This window comes from Pan troglodytes, chromosome 6 (genome assembly GCF_028858775.2).
Source record: "Pan troglodytes isolate AG18354 chromosome 6, NHGRI_mPanTro3-v2.0_pri, whole genome shotgun sequence".
Lineage (NCBI taxonomy): Eukaryota > Metazoa > Chordata > Mammalia > Primates > Hominidae > Pan > Pan troglodytes.
The window spans coordinates 52,336-76,548 of NC_072404.2; the positions used below are offsets into that span (position 1 = coordinate 52,336).

Genomic DNA, 24,213 nt, shown 5'->3' on the forward strand with positions numbered 1-24,213 from the left:
CCCCATCCCCTGACTCTGCATGGGATGGAGCTGGTGCTCCGCAGACCAGTGAGGCTAAGATGATAGAGCAGGGATGGATGTTAAGTTTTCGGCAATTGAGAATGTTGTTGGGCCCCAGCCTCTGATCACTCCAGGGAGGAGATCATGTTCCCTCTTGTCGTGCACTTTAAGAGCTCTCAGTCTGAGTGCCAAACTCCATTAGTTTAATATCCAGTCTTCTTAGATCACTATGCACTTCTCAGAATGGGTTTCTCCTCATAACACTATTCAAGGCCTGGGTTGTGTTTATTTTAGGTTATTTTCTATCATTATCTTTAAGATGCCTTCTAGACATCCAGGTTAAGCTGTTGAGTAGGTAGTGAGTATATGAGTCTGGAGTTAGGGGAAAGTTTGAAAATCGATATATATCTGGAAAATATGTCATTTATGTCATTTTAATAGACATAAGTCCATAAAATAGTGAGGAAATGGTTGACAACAATTGTTAGAAATATTTAAAGTGCCTCCCGAGGGTAATCTGAGAGGTTAATAAAGTATCCAATGTGATGTAATTATAAGGCAAATGGTTTGGTTATTGTAACTCCTTAAATATAATGGAATTACATTTTAACTTCAGATATGATTTTCTAGTATTTTGCATGTGATAAGTCATAGACATAAGTGATTCAAACATCTTGACTATGTTTGACACTTTAAAGCTAATTACTAGCAAGGATCTAAAAAAATCTTTTCCAGAGTTAATAGTTTCGAGAAAAAGAATAAAAGCAAGGTCATGTTGGAAATTTTGTAGAAATGAAATATTGATTTCCTTGCAAGTTTTCCAAGTAAACAGATTTAGAAATAACCCCAAATTAAAATGTTCTCTCTTACCAGGGTAGAGGGTGCAGTCCATAAATGACAGATCATCAATCGCAATATCTCCAGTGAAGCCATCTCCCACTGAAGCCTCCACCAATATCTAAAAAAATAAAATAAAAAATAAAAATAAGAAATGTGTTTATGTGGTAAAGGAAATTAAGTTATGGAATGGATGAAGAGGAATTTAAAATGTACCCAAATATAACCTTCTGTGCCATTAAAAAATTACTTTGCAGTAGTCTCCAGAAGTGGTAATCTTGCCTTGAATACTCCTAGTAACAGAAACCTCCATACTTCATTGAGCCTATTAGACCCATAGAGCTCACTGCATTTCTGATAAGTTTCCATTTTTGAAATTTCAGTATATTAGATTGATATCCACTGCCCTATAACTTTCAGCCATTAGTTCTAGATTTGTGTTGTTCCCTTCTGGTCCTTTAAGTATTTGAAGGCAAATAATTGTTCCCTCATCCTCCTCGGTCATCTGTTTCCCAAATTAAACCTCCTCATCCTCCTAGACTTTCTACCAGAGTTACTTGCTAGGATATACAGTTTTAAGGGCTTTAAAATGTTTCTCACATGACACTGATTCTGTAACACTTTATGAAATTGGCTAATCGTGATTAGATCTCCTTCAGGGCCACATTAATCACAGTGAACTCAGATGACATTTGTGCTGCTGCAGGAGCTGCAGTTCCACCAAAACTTAGTAAAATATGAAATACCACATATAGATGAACCACTGTAGTATACGGTAGATTGTGATTAGGGTTGAGATTTACTGTAAAAGAATTGATCATGATGAATTATTTTAATACTTATGCAAATGTGTTGCATGCTTACTAGGAATCCCAGCATAATTTAATAATAAAGAACTTCTAGCAAACTCAAACTTAGAAAATACATTATGTTTTCCCATTATTATATGAACATATGTTTTCATTTCATTTTCCTCACAAATGTTATATGTGGGAGTTGAAGTTTTACTTTTCAAGCTCTATCCTTCATTTGAAGTTACCACAAACATTATTTGTTGACATTCTCCTTATGAAAGAAAGTTTTAAAAGGTCAAATTGCTGACCTCAAACCTCTTAACACTTTTCTCCAACTTTCTACCCTTTCTTGAGGTCCACCAGGATTTTCTCCCTGATTTGTCACTCAGGAAATTAATTAATTTGGGAAATGTTTCTGCATAGAACTAGTGGGCAAATATAGTCCCCCTGACATTGTTTGAACAACATTTAATGGTGTTGTACAGGAAGTGTCCTGCTGTTTTACAATGAGTCTCTCCAAACATAAAAATGCATCCTTTTTCCCACCACCATCAAGAGTGAAAGGCATTATAGGCAGAGAAAACAAAAATGTATAAAGAATGTTTAGTCCAAACTCATACAATTATTTTCAATAAACCTAAACTAGCAGACAGAATTTGAAAGAACATACTACAGAAAAACGTACTCTGTTTTATTTTTTAAAATAGAGTTGGGTGAACAATTGGGGAAAAGGCACAAATATAAATTAATCACCAATTAATGTCCTGTACCCATACATGTAAATCCCACTGCAATAAAACACAGAACATGCTAACAAATTGCTTAGAAGAAACAGCAAAAGAAAGAAGAAAGTAGGGTAAATAAAAATAAATACTATTGACTTGGCCTCACTCCTCATGATTATCATTATCTTATTAATGAGAAGGAATAGAAAATTGATATTAACATCCCACTTCACAGAGAGTGAGGCTGTTGTACATATAAGTAGCTGTAAACCAGTTTTAGGGATATATACACATTCATAGCTCCATTCTGGTGTTTGGAGTCAATTGTTCCAAGACTTTTTATTGTCTTTATATAGTCACAAATTAAAGAATTGGCTATTTATGAAAATTTAAGACAAAATTCTGTAACCCAGAGAGGGCCATAACAGGTTACAGAATGTGATTTGCTCAAGGCATTTTTCCTTTGGAGTTTACTTCATGTTGCATGAGAAGTATTTTAATATTGTTTTTATCTGCATTCAAGGCCAATGGGAAGACAGAAACAATCCAAGACAGAAGACAGTTGGGTTTTCTCTAATACATAATTTAATCATAATTTTTACCAAAATATCTTCAATTTGCTAACCTCTAAATGTTAGCATTCTTGAGAATTAATGAACAATACTTACAATTTGAGAAACTAAAATTGTCCATTTGTATGATAGTCTCAATCTCTTTTGAATATTTAAGAAAAGCATTTTTAAAAGAGTTTTTGATAATAATCACACTTCAGGAACAAAGTTATGACTGTTAAGGTTTAACCCTACTTTAACCCTATATTTTAGTCTTGCAAAAAAGCTTGGTAAATTATTCTAAAATACTAGTCCTAAGAAAATGACCACAAAAAGAATAAACCCAAATGCCTCTATTATGAAAACGTCACTTTCATTTATGGTGTTTTTCCCTGAGAACGGATAGAAGATTATCAAAACACAAGTATTATACACTGTATATAAGATAGTATTGATTCTGGAATTTTAGGGAAGTCGAATTTTACTCCTAAGTCCCATTGCTACCTTACGGAGTGCCTCAAAGGGCAACTGAAAATCCAGTTTAGTTTAAATGACCTGCCTTATCTGTACAGGTCAATTCTACTTATATTAGAACTATCATCGTCTTGGAAATGTTATGAAGTAAACCAGCTCATCCAAGCTGTTCTTTGCATGGGCTGCCACCTGCTCCACATAAAGACAGACTGGCCTTGGTAACCACGTTGGAACTTTGAGGCTTAAACATTAATGAGGCTCTGGCAACTTTCCTGAACTCATCCTTCTATGTATTTAGGAAACTGAATGACTGACCAAAATTTTAAATGATATAAAAACGATTGTCCTCACATACAAACACATGTTTTAGCCTCCGTTAACTCATAAGAGAAATGGAATTAATTCAACCTGCTGCTTACTTTCACTTTAGCCATCATGTATTTGTAAAATATTACACAATTCCAATATAACATATCAGTTTTTAATATAATGTATCCTCAGACACATTATATTAAAAATTGGTATGTTTTATAACTATAATGTATTTTCAGATATATTATAAATTTATAAACTTTAAATAAGAATTTCTGTCTCAAACATAATGTATTTTATATGAAGATACATTATATCTGAGGCAGAAATTTTAGTTTAAAATTTATAAAAAGCATATATTCTATGTGGAGCAACTGGGACTCCAATGCATTCCTGATGAGAATCCTAAATGGCACAGCCATATTAATACAACTAATTTGGCAGGTTCTTATAAAATTAAACATACACTTTTATATGACATGGCAATGCACGTGTAGGTATTTGTTTATTCAAGACAAATGAAGATGTGTCTAAACAAGAATCCATTAACAAGGTTTATACAGGCTTTCTTAATAATCTCCAAAAGCTCAAATCAACCGAAATATCTCCCAACTGGTAAGCAGATAAGCAAATTGCAGTATATTCATACAATAGAATACCACTCAGCACCAAAAAGGAACAATGATGTATGCAACAAAAGCTGTGAACCTCAAAAGCATTAAAGTGAAAGAAGCCAGACTCAAAAGCCTGTATCATTTATCAGCTCCTTTTATGCCATTTTAGAAAAGTCAGAATTATTGGTGTATTAGAATACTGTCATGCTGCTATAAAGAACTGCCTAAGACTGGGTAATGTGCAAAGAAAAGAGGCTTAATTGACTCACAGTTCCGTAGGGCTGGGGAGGCCTCAAGAAACTTACAATTGTGGCAGAAGGGGAAGATAACATGTCCTTCTTCACATGGTGACAGGAGAGAGAATGAGACCCGAGCAAAGGGTGAAACCCCTTATAAAACCATCAGATTTTGTGAGAACAGTATGGGGGAAACCACCCCCATATATCCACCTGGTCCCACCCTTGACCCATGGTGAGTATTACAATTCAAGGTGAGATTTGGGTGGGGACACAGAACCAAACCATATCAATTGGGAAAGAAATCAGATTTGTGTTGTCAGGAGCTGGGGGTGTAAAAGGAGGAGATTGACTATATCAAGAAATGGAAGATTTGGGGGAATGGTGGAGATATGCTCTATTTTGGTTGTAGTGGTTGCTTACACAACTGTATACAGTTGGCTCTTAAACAACATGAATTTGAACTGCCTTGGTCCACTTATGTGTGGCTTATTTTAAATCAAACACAATAAAAAATACTTGTGGCTGTGAAAGATACAGAGCGCCAACACTTTGTTTCCAGTGTAGGACTTGAATATATGCTGATTTAGTTACATGGCGGCAGTCCTGGAGCTGATCCTCTGAATCCCAAAAGACAACTGTACATTTGTTGAAATTCATAGAACTGCTCACCTAAACAGGATAAAATCGACATATAAATTATACCTCAATAAACAAATACAAAGCATTTATTCTATACTTATTGCCAAAAGTCATCAATGTGTCTATTACTTTCATGTCTTTTTCTCAATTGCTAATTTAATGTGTGGCATTTTATAACCAGCATATAGTAATCTCAAGAATCTCAATCTATTCTTCAATTCAGCTATGAACAATTTTCTGTTGCTATCCACTTATAATTTCCTAGAGGACAAATACTTACGCTCTCTCTTATACTTCTTAATGATACCCACTTATTTTTCATTGCATTTTCCAATAATCAAAAATGCACAAACAGAATGAAAGGCATTACATGAAGCTCTCTGTTAGCCCATTTTAACACCTAAGGTGTTAAGTAAATTCTTATAAACACATTCAGAGTACGATCTAATATTTAACCACATAACCTACAATTCTTGGGAGCTTTTAGAAAATCAGCTTAGAATTCCAAACTTTTTAGGCCAATACTGGGGGAACTATTTGCTGGATACAATATAAAAGGGTTTTAAAATCATCTTTGCAATTGTTTGCACAACCCTGAAACCAATCTCTATGAAATAAAACTCAGATTTGGCCTGACAAATTTTATGATTCTAACTCTGTGGCTGACTCTATCACATACACAAAACTGCAGAATAATTGGAGTTTTTCAACTACTATAGTAGACATATGAAAACCATTTATCATGAAACAAGGGTCATAAGTGCCATATTAAAACTGTGTGAGAAACTAGGCAAAGGAATGGGTAATAATAACATTGTTGTAATAGTAGAGACAAAATAAAATGCTGGGATATATAAGTAGTCAAGAACTATAAGATGATTACTTACAAAAAAATATGATGTCTACCAAATCTCTTTTCTTATTTTGGGAAACAAAATCATAACAAAATTTATGTTGATCTTTTGGCATTATATTGTATTTCTTCTTAGCTAATGTCTGGCTTATAGCTTGCTGAGAACTTTTGATTAAAAAAAGAAAAATGAGTGCCTACTTAGGCATTGTGCCAAGTGATTCCACAGTTAACAGGAAGGAATAAATTCATCCCCATCCTTGACTATCTCACCATTTACGATAGAGAAGACTAAATGGTGGCCCTTGGGCTGGACCCAGTCCATAACAGTTTAGTTTAACTCCATGAGTGCTCTTGAGTCAGATTGGTTGCCAATATTTTAAAAGTAGGATATCTCACAAGAAGACATTGCTCCTCAGCTGCTGCAGACACTAGTCCTCCCTATTATGCACCCACACCAAGGTTGTCAGCTGCCATTCATTATTTTAAACTTCACCTACTTTATTAGTTCGTTTTCACATTGCTGTAAAGAACTATGTGAGACTGGGTAATCTATAAAGAAAAGAGGTTTCATTGAATCACAGTTCCACAGCCTGTACAGGAAGCATGGCTTGGGAGTCCTTAGGAAACTTACAATCATGGCAGAAGGCAAAGGGAAGCCAGCATTTCCTACATGGCTGGAGTAGGAGGAAGAGAATGAAGGGAAAAGGGGGAAAGTGCGACACACTTTTAAACAACCAGATCTCATGAGAACTCCCTCATTATCATGAAAACAGCAAGGGGGAATCCACCCCTATGATCCAATCACTTTCACCAGTCCTGCCCCGAACACTGGGGATTACAAATCAACAAGAGATTTAAGTGGGGGACATACAGTCAAACCATATCACCTACTTCTTTCAATTCATGTCCCATGTCTGGTTCCCATAGTTATTTGGATTTGCCATTCCTTGCACAGTTCAAATCAGAAAGCATGAAGGGCCTGAGATTTTACCCTACTTGGAAGCTAATGAGTAAATTTGCCACTATTTCATATATATACACTGATATAAGACACTAGATCCCTGATACAGAAAGACAGGAAAAAGCAACAGCCAGAGAAGTACCTTCCATTCTCACAGGGCAATATGAGGAGGCAGGGATGTTTACCTGCATGTGAGACAGTCACACCATAGGAGAGGAATACAACATGAGGAGACTCTAGCTGGAATAGGCTGCTGGCATGTCTGCCCAGTCTCCCCTCCAGAGAAAGAGAGGTGGCAAGAAGAGCTTATTTTTACTCTGGAATGTAAGCAAATGTCTCAAGGTAAAGACCATTTAAATACGCCCTTTGCTCAAAGGCTGAACTGTGCCAAACAGGAGAAATCTGTGGAGAATTATCTCCAAACAGGGCACTTGGATGGTGCTACATGGTTGAAATATTTCATTTGTGGAAGCATTACGATCCCTTAATTCTTTTCTAATGTATCTGCACACTGGAATGGTTAAATCAACTCAGCTTCCCCTCCCCTTATAAAATGTCTCATTTCATACTCTTCTGAAGGAAGGAGTCTCATTTGTTAGAGTCTTGCAGATTCAACTACCCACCTGCTGCTTGCCCACAAAGCCTTTTCCCATCAAGGCCTCTGCTGCGTTGAGGGCAGAGAGTAAATAATAATAATAATATTAAAAGAGAAATAAAAAAAGATTTAAGAAATTGGGCCATTCAAAACCTCAGACATGATTTTTTACTTACAGAGAATTCTTCCTGCTAATCTTGTTGAGTGAAAGAGAATACACACATTGAGAGAGAGAGAGAGGTAGAGAGAGGGAGGATGTGGGGAGCTGATCATTACTTTGGAATCTAAACAAATGTCTTACACATATCATCACACACATCATCTCTAAGTACTCAAGTCATATGAGATTAATTTGCTTTTTGCGGTTTTTAAAGGATTCACAAACCACAAAGTTCATTTCAGTTCCATTTTCCTCTGTGTGTTTTTAGATGCGCAAAAAAAGGGCCCAAATTGGGGCACATTTGTGTTTTTGCCTCTAATATATAACAATGCCTTCCTGAAACCTGTCTAAGTAAATTTTAAAAAGAATCAGTGTTGATCATCTTGAAATTAGTTTGCTACTTGAAACTCTGCACACTCACATGCTATTTTAAAATACCCTCTGAGAACCCATATACCCTGTAACCCACTTCACATCTCATATATTATGTGAATGAGGACAAATTATTCTCAGTTTTTCCAAATTGTAAAAATTATATGGAACCTATTTTACTAAAGGTTACAATGAATGATTTAATTGAAAAAAGTCTGGTTGATATTTTAGAAAAAAGTGAAGAAGGTTCAGAGCTATTGATTAAAATTTTCATTAAATTGTGTTTTTATTATCTAAAAATGACATCATAAGGTATAAGATTTTAACAGAATACAATGCACTACTGTCCGATCAATAGGCTCACACATGCCAAAATTAAATTCTTATTTAGGAAGCATAGTTTTAAAATTCTTAAATGTCATTTTTTTCCCATCAGACTAATTTTATCTTCCATACCATTAAAGGTAATATTTAAGGAAAAGAGTTGAACTCTAATTTATTATTTTAATATACAAGTCTTTCTACAAAAAATCATCACATGCCTTTCATTCTCTTTGTAAAAGGAGACACCAAATCCCAAATTTCCCCCATTTTTATGTTTCTATGTAGCAACTTAACACTGATGTAGACCTAAAGTAGAAATAAAAAAAAGATAGATTTAAACTCTACTTAAACCTTAACTAACCCATATTTGTCTTTTGTTCTAGCTCAATGTCCCACATACCCACTCATTAGTTATTGTGAATTAAAAATTGTATCTGAAGTTCCAGGTTAGATGTTACTTTCTCAGAGAAGCCTTCCTTGACCACTCAAGCTAAGGCTATTTTCTTTTTCTTTTTACAAACTTCTTATTGTTTATAATCACATAAGTATTTGTGCATTTAATGTTCGTCTTCTCTATGAGACTTTAAGGACAACCTCCAGGAGGGACACTGAAGGACACAAGCGCTGCAAACACAGCATCCAGCACAGTAACTAGCACATTATAAGCTCTTAATGTATTTTAAGAAAAAAAGAAACTTCCCCTTTCAACTAAAACTGTTGGTGTTACACTTGGTGCCATGCCATATCCCATCTGTTTTACATGACATACAATTATCAAAAAAAAAATGTGCCAAAGATACTGATTACGCTAATATTTCACACTACTATCTAAACTGCTGACAAATCCTGCATCCTTTTACTTTGAAACCGTGTCTTTCTCTTCCTTACATGGCCTAGTTACTGGATTCCAATTCGATTTCTACCTACATTTATATAGTTTTGCCATGACTGTCCTCCTTTTTCCATTCCCCAACTTATGCCTGCATTTCCAAGTCCTTTCCTTCAATCTTCGGTTATTTATCAAGCATCACTTTCTATCTGGAGTAATATCAATTTCATTTGTTAGATGAATTAAAAGAAATATATATACACACATACACACACGTATGTGTGTATGCATATATATATGTGTATGTGCACAGAGACATATACACACATATGTGTGTATATGTTTTAATTTATATTATATATCATATAAATATATTTAAAATAAATATATAACATATAATTTATATTATAAAATATATAATATAAATTAAAACATATACACATATATGATATACACGTATATCATATATGTTATACATCTGTATAATAGCTATTAGTTGTGGCCAGTCTTACAACATAGTTTTTAAAATCTATCATTTTAATACTAAATGGGTCCATAGAGAACATTTAGAATCTAAAATTCTTAGTTTAGATCTGAATAAATGAGACCCACAAAATTTAAATAACTCATCCATAGGCCCATAGAAAGACCATTGGTTAAATGATGTCCAAACAGTCAAAGAGTCTAATTCTTGACTGGTTTAAAAAGTCCAAATGCTTCAAATTTTTACTTTCACTTTCTCTTTTACAAGGCTTCTTGCTTTTTTTACTGATCACATAGTCACTAATAGGTGTCAAATGACAGAGGAAGCTATACAAATAATACAAAACCAATTTAAACAGTTATTTATATTTAAACAACTATTAATTCTTACTATAAAATTGTAACATCTACCAAGTGGTTAGCACTATACTAATAATATAACATTTTCTACATGTGTCACATTTTATTTTTTTTCATGGCACCTTAATATTCATTATGTAACTGACTTTGGACCCTTACAAGAGGAACAAGTTCTGTAATAATAAATGTTTTTCCAAAATAAACTTTTTTCAATTTAGATTTTAAAATCTCATTTTAGTGAAAATAATACCTGCTTTTGAAACTGTTAGATTAAATTAAATTTGGCCTAAAGCTTCCTCCATAGTTATTACGTAGTACTTTGAATCCCTACATAGCAAACAGCAACCTTAGTATGTAAACAACCAGCAATCTAAGCGTATACTCTTGTAACCGAGTGTCTGCCAATCACAGCAGCCAAAGTTCAGCACAAATGATTAAACCATGTTCATATAAAGCAAAGGCCTTAGCACACCATGCTCAAATAAGGCAAATGCTGAGCTCTAACCAATCAAGCTGTTTCTGTATGTCACTTACTTTTTCTGTCTACAAATACTGCCTGCCCATGTTACTGGGTGGAGCTCTCTGAACTTCTCCTGGTTCTGAGTGCTGCCCAATTCATGAATCTTTCCTTGCTCAATTAAATTATGTTAAATTTAACGTGGGTAAAGTTTTTATTTTAACAAAATTAATGCTGTTAATAACATTTTCTTCTTTAAAAGTTATAGTATTTCATTTGAAATGTAACTTTTAAGTTTTTATTGTCAAGTTCCTGTCCACTTTGTAATTGCTCTTCAAATCTGACTTCCTTGAAAATAAAAATATAATGTTAATGTTATCTTTTTTATTATTTACATGTGGAAATGCTTTGGTGTCACTTAAGCCTCTGATTCTCAAAATGGTATTTGAGGGTATGTTGAACATTAACTGTGACACGATGTGCACATTATAATGTAGTTTGGGGGTGGGGGAATTTAGTTCATCAAAATCTATAATTTAACATAAATTTCTCCTTACAATAAGGCTAATATATATAAAACAGACCTTACAAGACCAAAGAATCATAAGAACACAGGAATAGTCATAAGTGTTGCAAACTCTTTAACATAGAAACTAAACATCACTCCTTAACTGCTTGAAAAAAATAGATAATTTTAATTCTAGAAATCTAGAGTAAAATCTCTTTGGTGGTTTATACCTTCGGAAGCCCTTGCAACCCAAGTTATCCTTGAATATTTAACAGCTATTTCATTACTTATGTGATTTCTTAATGTGATGAATGTTAAGAGAATATTTTTAATGGAGTAATTTAATTTTTGAACATGTTGAGGGTCATTAATTTCTTAAGGCTTTTTGTTTTTGTATTTCTTTTTCAGTTTGTGAAGATGTGGCAGTAGTACAACCAACAAGCCCTTTGGCTTTTCTATTTAAAAAAATTCCATTTGCAAGAACTTTCTAGATCTTCAGTTCATGAGATTCTAGGCACTATGTAGACTAGCTGTGCAAATCAACTATTTTTGATTATATATTTGGTCAAAGTTTTGCTAAACATCTTTCATCATAATTTCACTAAACCAGGTGGCAGCCTTTCTCATTATACACATTTGTATAATGGGATTTTTGATGTCAGTAAGTCACACAACTAAAGAAAAAAGAAACACACTGTTGTATAGAGCCACATATTCATATTAAGCTCAGTGATAGAGAGCATCCCTTTATATCAAACTGATGAAATTGTCCATTAATGCTTTTCCCAAACTGATCAAGCATCATATTTTTGTACATATAGAAATAAAAATTAAGTATTCAATTCTGACAAATTAGTATACTACTTTCCCTGAAAACTGGGAATTACTTATCAAAACCATTATCATTGCATTATCTGGCAGCTCAGCAGGATGGTCTTTTATCTCAGTTATGCCTGGGGTAAATATTCAAGCAATCACCTCAGCTTCATCTGTCACAAGATAAGCCTGAGTTCTATTTTTTGTTCTTGTACTCTGATGTCCAGCCACTGCCCCAGGCTCCTATTTAAGAGGATGAGTTTGTCTCAAGCAGTGCCTCAAATCAGAAATCCCTTTAAAGCATTAGGTCAGAAATTCCAGATCAAATTACATCCAGGCTTTTCCCACTTCATGCCCAGGCATCTTACAGCAGAAGAAAATAAGCACTAGCGCCTCATGCCAGCCTCTTATGGTGTCTCCCCCTCTGGGTATATTCAGCTTGTGTCTGGTCTTCAGTGACCTGGACAGTATCCCCATAAAGTAACCATAAAACAAAATGCCAGTTACTTAATACAAAATGAAAATATAACTCTACATGTGTCTGAATATTTATGCTAGCTGTTTATCAAAATATGGTTATCAGGAAAGGAAATCTACTTGAACAAAATGAAGGATAGAAGTGTTTGCTAAGCAGATAAAGTAGAGGGAGAGAGGTCTGGAATATTCTATTGAGATAGTATCAGCAAACTAATATAGTCAGTTGTCTACCAACTAGAAAGGGATACTGTATTGACACCACAGAACTAAAAGCACAGATATAATCTTCACCATTAACAAAAGCTCTTATTAACTGTTTGACACATCATCATTTTATATAATTCAGCTACCTTCCACTGACTGCATTTAAGTTAGCATCTTTGTAATGAAATTTAAAGAGAGAATATAGGGTCCTTGATGCTATTTAGGAGATAAGCTAGAATGAATTGTCACATTTACAACTCATCTCAAGAAATTTTTAAAATATATTGTGACATTCAATAGCATGGCACTTACTTTACACATCACTTAATCTAATGTTTCCCCAATTTGTCTTTCTTACCATCAGAATCACTAACAGCTTTTGCTAAAAATACAGATTCCTAGGATTCTCCTCTGGAGCTTTTGATATTGGTGTTTGTAGGGAATCTACATTTTTGTATAAGACTTTAGGTTTTTCTGATAATTAGGAAAATTTAAGAGCTACTAATCTAATCTAAGTTCTGTGTTAAAAAGGACAAGTGGATTCCCAGGGATATCAAGTCCTCTGCCTGATAACTGAGATGTTTTATACTTTTTCACACACATGCAAATAAAAGTCCTAGGAATATAAATTACTTGACCTGATAACTGAGATAAGAATGAATTATCAGTTCCTCTTAAATCAAATTTCTATTCAACCATGCAATGTGGGGAGAATACAATATGCATACATTTATTTATTTTATTGCTCAAAAGAAAATTTTTGCTATGTTTTCCCTAGTCTATTGAGGATTCAGTTTGTACCTTGTAGTCTCCTATAAAACCAGCTAAAGCCTACACAAAAAAATCATTTGTAATTTAGATGAGCTCTCTCTTTATTTCTACTTCCTAAGAATCTATTCTGCTTTCTCCAGTTCCTCACATTACCTAGATTATAGTTAAAAATAATGTTGCATCTCATTGTGAACTCTCAGTGTATAAGCTCATGTGGAATCTAGGACTTCTTCCATGACAACATTTCAACACTGAAACAAAATTAATTCTAGTGCAGTCTGAAAGCCACTCAATACACAATTTATTTGTACCTGCTTTTCATCCCTTGGATTCTAAGAGGTATGCTCCAGCAACGATGCAAGCTCACGTACAGAGTTCATGAGTTACTGTAATGTAATTTAACACCATCTAAGATACTATTGTGACTTCTCCTCTCTTGATGGTCTTAGTTCACTGGCCACCTACGGGAGGTGCAGAGAAGCAACCACCTGACAAGGACATCCGTATTTGCTCTTAATTTATACCCAAGGCTGGGATGTTTCATATGATAAAAAGACCAAATACAGAATTAGTCTATATTTGGTCTGGCAATTGATCTCTGCAATAATCAAACCTCAAAGACAATCAAACCTGAAATCTAAGCTACATATTAAATAGCTTGGTTTTTAGGTTGCACGTTGCACGTTGCTGTGTATGCTGGCTTCATAGAAAATGCAAGTAGCAATGGCCATTTTTTAATAGTCATTAGCCTTGAAGCTCTCCTAGTTTTGAATCACATAGAAATAGAAATCAAATCTCACTAGATTTTTTTTTTTGAAACAGGGTCTGGCTTCATTGCCCAGGCTGAAGAGCAGGGCATGATCTTGGCTCACACCTCTGCCTCTCGGACTCAAGCCATCCTCCCACCTCAGCCTTGGAGTAGCTGGGACCACAGGCATGTGCCACCATATCCTGCTAATATTTTTATTTTTGTACAAATGGGGTTTGTCATATTTCCCAGGCAGGCCTCAAACTCCAAGACTCAAGAAATCCACCTGCCTTGAATTCCCAAAGTACTGGGTTTACAGGTGACAGCCACTACGCCCAGCAACTAAACTTCTAAAAATCAATTTTACATAAAATTATCTAAGCGTGCAAGGAAAGATAAGAAGCCTAAGGAACCAGTGAGTTGAAGAATAAATGCAGTTTAAATCATACATGTAAACAACATGATGTGATGTGGTAGGAATCCTCTAACATGCTTTAAAGCATGAGTAAAAGGTCTTTTCTTAGAAAACTGAATCTTAGTTTAGGATATCTTTAGATAAGAGTATGAAAAGTCATATCATATTGATAAGTAAAGTGCTTCCTTTGGCTAATTTTAAGGATAGGACATTTACTTTCATATAATTCATAGGAATCTTAGACTTAAAAATAAAATTTCCCTTCTCAAATCCTTACTTTCATACTTTTTTTTGCATTTCTTTCACTTTTGTGTTAATGGCCTATGTCTCAACATATTCTATTAAGCCTTCTGGAAACACATACTTTGTTTCCAGCCTCTTCAGAGAACCATCACTCCACTTCCTAGGCTTCTGAAGAAGCAGACCCAAGCTTATGGTTATTACATATTTCTAAATCTAGGTGACCAAGAAAAATTGATACTTTTCCCATCATACCTTTAAGTTAATAATCAGGTGTATGCTGAGAGGTAAAGACCCAAGAGTGTTGGTTGTCTAATTGTGCAGCTGTATAAACAAATCTTAATGCTTGAAAATATTCAAAGGTTATTCTCACATTGATTGTTGGTAACTATGTGTAACAACATGAAAAGAAAAAAAATCAAAGAATTACGTCTGAGGATAATACACAATCTCTAAGGGTAAGAAGAGCAACAAAAATTCTGCTTCAATTACTACTGAAATAATATATTTATCCTGTAAAATCTATGGTGGCTGGTTGTAAAAATTAGGCATTAGCAAACTGATAAAGACTTTTTAATGAAAACATTATGAAACATAGTTTTTAAAAAGTTAAATACACCCACACCAGTTTTTCACATTCTTTGGGCTGCTTTAATGCTGCCATTAAATAATTTATTTAGTTGTGACATAGATCCTATGTTCCATGGAGTCTACCATTCATAAAGATGCAATGTAAGGTAACAAAAATATAAATTGTGTGTGGGGGGGGAGAAGTCAAGAGTATTTTTATGTGACAGAAGTTAAGTTGTTATCAGTGTAAAATAGTCTGTTACAAATACAGGACTCTGTATGTTAGTTTCACTAACCAGAAAGAAATAAATTACAGCAGATACACACACACACACACAAAAAGGGAAAAGAAACAAAGCTTAGCACCACAGAAAACCACCAAACTAGAGAGATAAAGAATAAGAAAGGAAGAAGTGAACAAGTAATCTAAAAAACAACTAATGAAATGGTAGAAGGAAGTCCTAATTTATCAGTAATAAACTTGAATAGAAGTGGATTAAACTCTAATTAAAAGATATAAAGTGGATAAATGGATTCAGATAGCAAAACCCACCTATATGCTGCCTACATGATACTTACCTCACTATTAAAGACAAATAGACTGAAAGTGAAGAGATGGAAAAATATATTTTATGCAAACAAATGAAAAGCAAGCAGGAGTAGCCACAGTCATGTCATATTTTAAAAAGCTTTAAATAAAAAAACTATATAAAAAAGAATGTCACTGTATAATGAAATGATAAAAGGCCCAATTCAATAAGAGGACATAACATATATATCACTTAGGTGTAACTATATATGTACCCAACACCAGAACAACCAGATATATAAAGCAAATATTAGATTTAAAGGTAGAGATAGGCTGCAATACAATATTAGTAGGAAATTTCAACACTCCACTTTAAAAATGGACAGATTATATGAAGAGAAAATCAACCAAAAAATGACAGACTCAAACTATACCATAGACCAAATGGACCTAGCAGGTAAAGAAGATCTCACCTGATATGGTTTGGCTGTATATCCCCACCCAAATCTCATCTTGATTATAGCTCCCATAATTCATACATGTTGTGGGAGGGAATCAGTGGGAGATAATTGAATCATGGGGGCAGTTTCCCCCATAGTGTTCTTGTGGTAGTGAATACGTCTAACACGATCTGATGGTTTTATAAGGGGGAACCCTTTCACTTGGTTCTCAATTCTATTTTGTTTGCTACCATGTAAGATGTGCCTTTCGCCTTCCATCATGATTGGGAGACCTCCCCAGCCACGTGGAACTATGAGTCCACTAAACCTCTTTTTCTCTGTAAATTACCCAGTCTCGGGTATGTCTTTATCAGCAGTATGAAAACAGACAAATACATCATCCAACAGCTGCAGAATACAAATTATTCTCAACTGTACACCAAACATTCTCTAGGACCAATCATACATTATGACACATAATAAGTCTTAATAAACTTAAGAAGACAGATATCATATGAAGTATCTTTTCTGATTACAGTGATATAAAGCCAGAAATCAACAACAGGAAAGCCCTTGGAAATTTTATAAAAACATGGAAATTAAATAGCATGCACCCAAGAAATCAATAGGTCTCATTAAGACATTAATAGGAAAATTTCAAAAGTCACTGAGACAAGTAAGAATGAAAATCCAACATACCCAAACCTATGGAACGTAGCAAAAGCAGTTCTAAGAGGGAAATTTATAGCAATAAAAGCCTACACCAAAAAAGAAGAAAGATTTTCAAATCACAAAGGAAAATTATACACTTCAAGTAACTAGAACATCAAAAACAAACTAAACCCAAAATTGGTAGAAGGAAGGAAATAATAAAGCTCACCGCAGATATAAATGAAACAGACACTAAAAAATATTTCAAAAGATAAATAAGACAAAGTGTAAAGGTAAAACTGACAAACTTTTAGCTAAACTAAGACAAAAAGAGAGAAAATTCAAATAAATAAAAGATGAAAAAGGAGACATTACAACTGATACACCACAGAAATATAAGGGATTGTAAGACATTACTCATAACTATATGCCAACAAATTTGATAACGTAGAATAAAATGAATAAATTTCTGCACACATACAACTACCAAGATTAAATTGTGAGGAAATATAACATCTGAACACATCAATAATGATATAAAACATCTTCCATCAAAACAACAACAACAACAACCAACACCCAGGACCTGATGTCTTCACTGCTGAATTCTACCAAACAGTTAAAGAATAACTACCAATTCTCCACAAACTTTTCCACAAAAGTAACGAGGAAGGAATACTTCCATACTCATCTTATGAGGCTCGCAATATCCTGATTCTAAAACCAGACAAACACATGCACAAAATGAAAATATCAGGCCAATATTCCTGAAGAACATAGATACAAAAATTCTCAACAAGATACAAGTGAACTGACTTCGACAGCACACTAAAAAGAGTATTCACTATAATCAAGTGGGATTCATCCCAGGGATGAAAGGATGGCTTAACATGCACAAATCAGTAAATATGATACACCACCACAATAGAAAGAAAAACAAAAACCATGTGATCATTTCAACAGATGCAAAAAGAACACTTGACAAAAGTCAACATTCCTTTATGATAAAAACTGTCAAGAAAGTAGGTATAGGAGTGTACCTCAACGCAGTAAAGGCCATATGTGACAAACCCACAGCTAACATCTTATTTATGGTGAATAGTTAAATGCTTTTCCTCTATGATATGGAGGAAGACAAGGATGTCAACTTCTACCACTTCTATTTAGCATAGTACTGGAGGTCAGAGCCAGAGCAATTCGACAAAAGAAATAAATAAGAGGGATCCAAACTGGAAAGAAGGAAGTCAGATTGTTTCTGTTTGTAGAAAATGTGATCTCACATACATATGTATACATCTATATATATGATCATATAGATATATATGATCTCTCTCTCTTTAGGGTTCTTTCTATATATACTTATATAGAGTGAGAACCCTAAAGACTTGACCAAAAACTACTAGAAATAATAAATAAATTCAGTAAAGTTGTAGTATACAAAATCAACACCGAAAATTCAGTGGTGTTTCTATACACTAATAGTGAACTATCTGAAAAAGTCATCAAGAAAGGAATTCCATTTACAATAGCTACCAAGAAATCTGCAGATAAATGTAATCAAGGTCGTGAAAGATCTCTACAATGAAAACTATAACACAGTGATGGAAAAATTTATGATACACAAAAAATGGACATTATATACTCATGGAATGGAAGAACTGATACTATTGAAATGACCATACTAACAAAATGTCCTACAGATTCAATGCAATCCCTATCAAAATACCAATGAAATTCTTCAGAGAAATAGAAAAAAATACCCTAAAATTTGTATGAAACCAGAAAAGACCCCAAATAACCAAAGCAATCCTGTGCAAAAATAACAAAGCTGGAGGCACCACACTACCTGACTTCAAAATATACTACAAAGCCATAGTAAGCAAAACAGCATGGCACTGCCATAAAGCAAACACATAGACCAATGGAAGAGAATATACAGCTCAGAAATAAATTCTCATACCTAAAGTCAACTGATTTTCAAAAAAGGAGTCAAGAGCACACACAGGGGTAAAGACAGTCTCTTCATTAAATGGTACTGAGAAGATTGGATATCTAATGTGGGATAATGAAATTAGACCCCTATGTTTTACCTTATACAAAAATCAACTCAAATGCGATTAAAGACCTAAAGGTAAGATTGAAAACTATGAAAAACTACTAGAAGATAACATGTGGGAAATTCTCTATAACTTTGGGTTGTACAAGGATTTTTTAAATGAGACGTCAAAAGCACAGGCAACAAAAGCAAAAATAGATAAATGGGGTTTCATCAAACTAAAATGCTTTTGCACAGCAAAGGAAACTTAACAGAGTGCAAAAACAACTTACAGAATGGGATACAATATTTGCAAACTATACATCTGCTAAGGAGTTAATGCCCAGATTATATAAGAAACTTAAACAACTCAACAGCAAAAACATAAATAACTTATTTAAAAATGGGCAAAACTGGGAGGCTGAGGCAGGTGGATTGCCTGAGGTCAGGAGTTTGAGACCAGCCTGACCAATATGGTGAAATCATTTCTCTACTAAAAATATAAAAATTTAGCCAAACATGATGGCGTGTGCCTGTAACCCCAGCTACTCAGCAGGCTGAGGCAGGGGAATTGCTTGAACCAGGGAGATGGAGGTTGCCGTGAGCCCCGATTGCACCACTGCACTCCAGCTTGGGCAACAGAGCAAGACTCCTTCTCAAAAAAAAAAAAAAGGACAAAATAAACTAAAAGACATGCCACAAGAGAAAATATAGAAATGGTCAAGACGAATATATAATAAAATCATGTTCAACATCACTAACCATCAGGGAAATGCAAATCAAAACCACAATGACATACCAGTTCACCCATTAGAATGGCTATTACCAAAAAGGTAAAAGATAACAAGAGTTGGCAAGGAAGTGGAGAAAAGGGAACACTTACACACTGTTGATGGGATTGTAAACTAGTACAACCATTAAGCAAAACTTTATAGAAGTTTGCTAAAAAATAAAAAAAAAAAAACAAAAAAAACCAATCATTCGATCACATAACCCAGCAATCCCACTACTGGGTATATATCCATAGGAAATGAAATCATTGTGTTTGAAAAATATCTGCACTCTTATGTTTACTGTAGCACTATTTCTAATAATCAGATATGGAATCAACCTATGTGTCTAAAAACAAACAAGTGAATTATATATATATATATAATATATATATATTATAGGGTTAGGGTTAGGGTTAGTGGTGATGGGTGAGGAACAGAACATCATTTACATATATAAAGAACAGCATGCTGTTTTCTTCCTTGAAGAGGAGCTGACCCTCCTCCCTGCTTGGCCATCATGCTTAGCCATGGGCCTGAGCTTGGTTGATGGTAGGGAACAAAAAGAATATGGGCCATCTGATCACATGGCTCTGGCTTTGAGCCCCAGCTGTGCTACTTAGTAGCTGTGTGATCTTGGGAAGCCACTTCACTTCTCTGAGCTTCATTTTTCTCCCATGCAAGATGGAGATAACAATTCTCTTGTAACTCAACTCTATCTTTATCACTTAGTGAATCTTACCTAAATCCACATCTTCAATTTTTTTAATTTTTAATTAAGGTAAGATTTACATGCAGTAAAATGTATACGTTTTAGAGTGTAGTTCTGTGAGTTTTGACAAATGCATACAGTTGTGTAACCACATCACAATTGAGATACAGAGCAGCTCCATCACTCCCCAAAATTCACAACCCTCCCCACACCTCCTTGCAGTCAGCTACCCCCATCTCTGCCCCAGGCAACCTCAGATCTGATTTCATCACTAAGGATTAGTTTTGCCTAGAGTGTCGTATAAATTGCATCATACATATGTACTTTTTTACATCTGACTTCTTTCACTCATCATGTTGTTACATGGACCTGTAGTTTGTTTCTGTTGAAGAACAATATTCCATTGTATAGATGGACCACCATTTGTCATCTATTCACAATCCATGCACATTGGGTTGTTTCCGTTTGAGGGTTATAATGGCTACAGCCGCAATGAACATTATTTTGCAAAGTTTTCAGTAGACAAATGATTTTATTTCTGTTGGGTAAATAGGAATGCAATGGCTGAGTTGTATCGTATGTATATATTGAAATTCTGTAGAAACTACCTGTTTTCCAAAGGAGTTGTACAATTTTCCATGTCCCCCATAATATATGAGGGTTTTGGTTGTTCTGCATCCTGGGAACATTTAGCATTGTCAGTCTTTTAAAATTTTAGTCATTCTAGTGTGAAATGGTATCTCATTGTGGTTTTAACTTGCATTTTTCTAATGGCTAATGATGTTGAGTACTTATGTGTTTATTGGTCATTTGGAAAATCTATTTTGTGAAGTGCCTGTTCAAGCCTTTTGTGTGTCTGCAATTTTTACTAGCGAGTTTATTTCTTCTTATTTAAACGTCACTCTGGGCTCCGGACAAATATATCAATGGAATTCTTCATACTGCTGCTTGTATGTTTCGAAAGGACCTCAGCTGAACATAAAGGTAAACTTACAATTTTCTCTCTCACTCTTACCCCCTCCACTTTCAGACCTTGGCCTCCACCGCTGACACATTCTCTCATCATCCACACAGTGGCACAGACCAGAAACCTAGGCAGCTTTCCTGATACCTCTTCTCATCTGTTTCCCTACTCCCACCCAATCCATCGTGTTTCCTCCTGCCTATTTCTTGAACCCAATCAATTCCCCCAAATTCCTCCATCTCCACCATTGCCTAAGCCACCATGGTCTCTCACTTGCATTACTGCAATAGCCTCCTTTCTGTCTTTCTTCTTTCTTTCTTTCTTTTTTTTAATTTTGGAAAGGAAGTCTCTGTCACCTAGGCTGGAGTGCAGTGGCGCAGTCTAGGCTCACTGCAACCTCAGCCTCCCAGGTTCAAGCAATTCTCCTGCCTCAGCCTCCCAAGCAGCTGGGATTATAGGTGCTCACCACCACAACCCGCTAATTTTTGTATTTTTAGTAGAGACGGGGTTTCACCGTGTTGGCCAGGCTGATCTCGAACTCCTGGCCTCAAGTAATCTGCCCACCTCAGCCTCCCAAAGTGCTGGGATTACAGGCGCGAGCCACCACACCCAGCCAATAGCTTCCTTTCTAACAAGTCTTGTTCCCTTCAGGCTGTACTCCATGTACCAATCAGTGTCAGGCCTTTCGAAAACACAGATGTGATTGTAAGACTCTCTTATCCAAATCCTTAATGGCAGCCCATAACTCTTAACATAATTATTTGTTCCTTAATGTGATCTGTAAGACGAGCCATGCCCCAGCCAGACAGTTGTCTTCGAGCCGTGGTTCTAGGCTCCTTGTGTCTCAGGGCCTTTGCACAGACTGACCTGTGTTTGCAACACTCCTTCTCTCATCTTCACCTCACTAACTCCTGCTCATTCTTCACATCGCAGTTCAAATTTCACTTCCTCCAAGAAGTCTGCCCTGTTCAGAGACAAGAATAGGAATGCTCTACACTTCTTTCATAGACTTATCTTATAATGATGTATTTCTGGGACTATTCAAAGTATGTTTCTCTCACTAGACTAATAAGCTCTGTGGGGAACGAATCTGTTTCGTTTGTGGTGCGTCCGGGTACCTAACACCAGGAGCAGCTACGTAACATGAGGCCCAGGGCAAAATGAAAATGCAGTGCTTCTGTTCAAAGAGCAGGAAAAAGTGTCATTGAAGGTGCTCAAACATACAGTGTTTTCCTTTCTTCTGTGTTCTCTCTCACTTGACTTGTCATGGTATTTTTATTTGCTATTTAATGTCATGCTAAGTTAAAAAACAAATTTAAGGCTGGGTGCAATGGCTCACGCATGTAGTCCCAGCACTTTGAGAGGCTGAGGTGGGCGGATCATGAGGTCAGGAGTTCGAGACAAGCCTGGACAACATAGTGAAACCCCATCTCTACTAAAAATACAAAAAATTAGCTGGGCATGGTGGCGGATGCCTGTAATCCCAGCTACTCGGGAGACTGAGGCAGGAGAATGGCTTGAATGTGGGAGGCAGAGGTTGCAGTGAGACAAGATTATGCCATTGCACTCCAGCCTGGGTGACAGAGCGAGACTCCATCTAAAAAAAATAAGATAAAATAAAATAAAAAATAAATTTAAATTATCGTGACTTTTTAACATTTGTTTTTATATTGTAGGATGCAAGGTATAAATGAAAATATTAGCATTGACCTCATATGTAGAATCAACACAATTACACAGTTCACATTCCATAGCTCATCCATGTGTATGTATTTCATTCTTGCTAAAACAGTAGATACGCTGCACAAAACTAGCTCAGCTCTTTCTATCTCACTTCCTGACACCCACACACACCAGCAACACTCCCTACCTTGGGATCATGGACACTAAGGAAGGACTGAAAGGACAGGAGCTATAGGCTGCTCTCTCTTCCCCTTTTCTTGTTCCATACAAGTACTAACGAGGCCAGGCCCTGCTTAGCTTCTGAGACGAGATTGGGCACCCTCAGGGCACTGTGGCCATAGTGTCCTGCCATTTCCTTTCATGTCATCTCAACACGGGGGTCGGTTAGCACAGGGAAGTAACTCCAATAAGAGGATACAACAGAGCTCCTCAGTCATTTGTGTCTCTTCAAATGTCATTGCCTTCTTTCTGTGTACAAGCACATTCTGGTTTCAGTGGAAAGTGAGGCCTCTCCAGTTGGTTAGTGCCCCGCTCACTCAGTCACTGACTAACAACCCTGCCTCTACTCACAGCATGCTGAGTTTCCTGCACATCCCACAGCATGGCTCCCCAGAGGCATGGAGAAGATTATGTGAATGGGGCGGCAGGGAATGGCGGCCACACACATCACATGTGGCTCCTCTGCTCCTGTGCATGCCCCCTTGTCCTACAGGACTTCGCTGACAAAACAGAAGTGTAGAGATATCGTTATTAATGTGACAGCAGAGTGTTAAACCGAATGTGGGGCACTTTCAAGTGCAGGACACTATGCAACTGACTTCACAGGACTCAGAAAGTGGCCCTGCCTAGCACATGGCCACATAGCAGATGCTAATCAATGTGTTAAGTAAAGGAATGAAGGGTTGTCACCTGATAGAAGATAAACAGTTCTTCTGGTTTTGATACAAACTAAAGGCCTCTCTCCTCCATCACCTTGGAGATCCCACATAAATATCAGAGGGGCACCACTGCCTGTGATTGCCTATCTTTCTGGAGAGGAGAGAGACAGTTGCTCTAATATGTCAGAGCAAGAGTGAGAGGGAGGGTATGAGGGGAAGCTGA

The 24,213-nt window shown here is 35.8% G+C and overlaps 1 protein-coding gene across 2 annotated transcripts in view; it reads right to left on the bottom strand.

Annotated features, from left to right (window-relative positions):
- The window catches only part of LOC134810506 (MAM and LDL-receptor class A domain-containing protein 1-like), a 52,689-nt gene that overhangs the window by 22,615 nt on the left and 5,861 nt on the right, over nt 1-24,213 (bottom strand). Inside the window, exon 2 of one of the 2 annotated variants that reach the window (XM_063815125.1) lies at nt 871-958. In XM_063815125.1, coding sequence (XP_063671195.1) covers nt 871-958 — 88 coding nt within the window. Of the gene's footprint in view, nt 1-870; nt 959-21,834; nt 22,394-24,213 lie in introns of those variants that run through there. The other variant, XR_010158740.1, reaches the window with a different exon arrangement.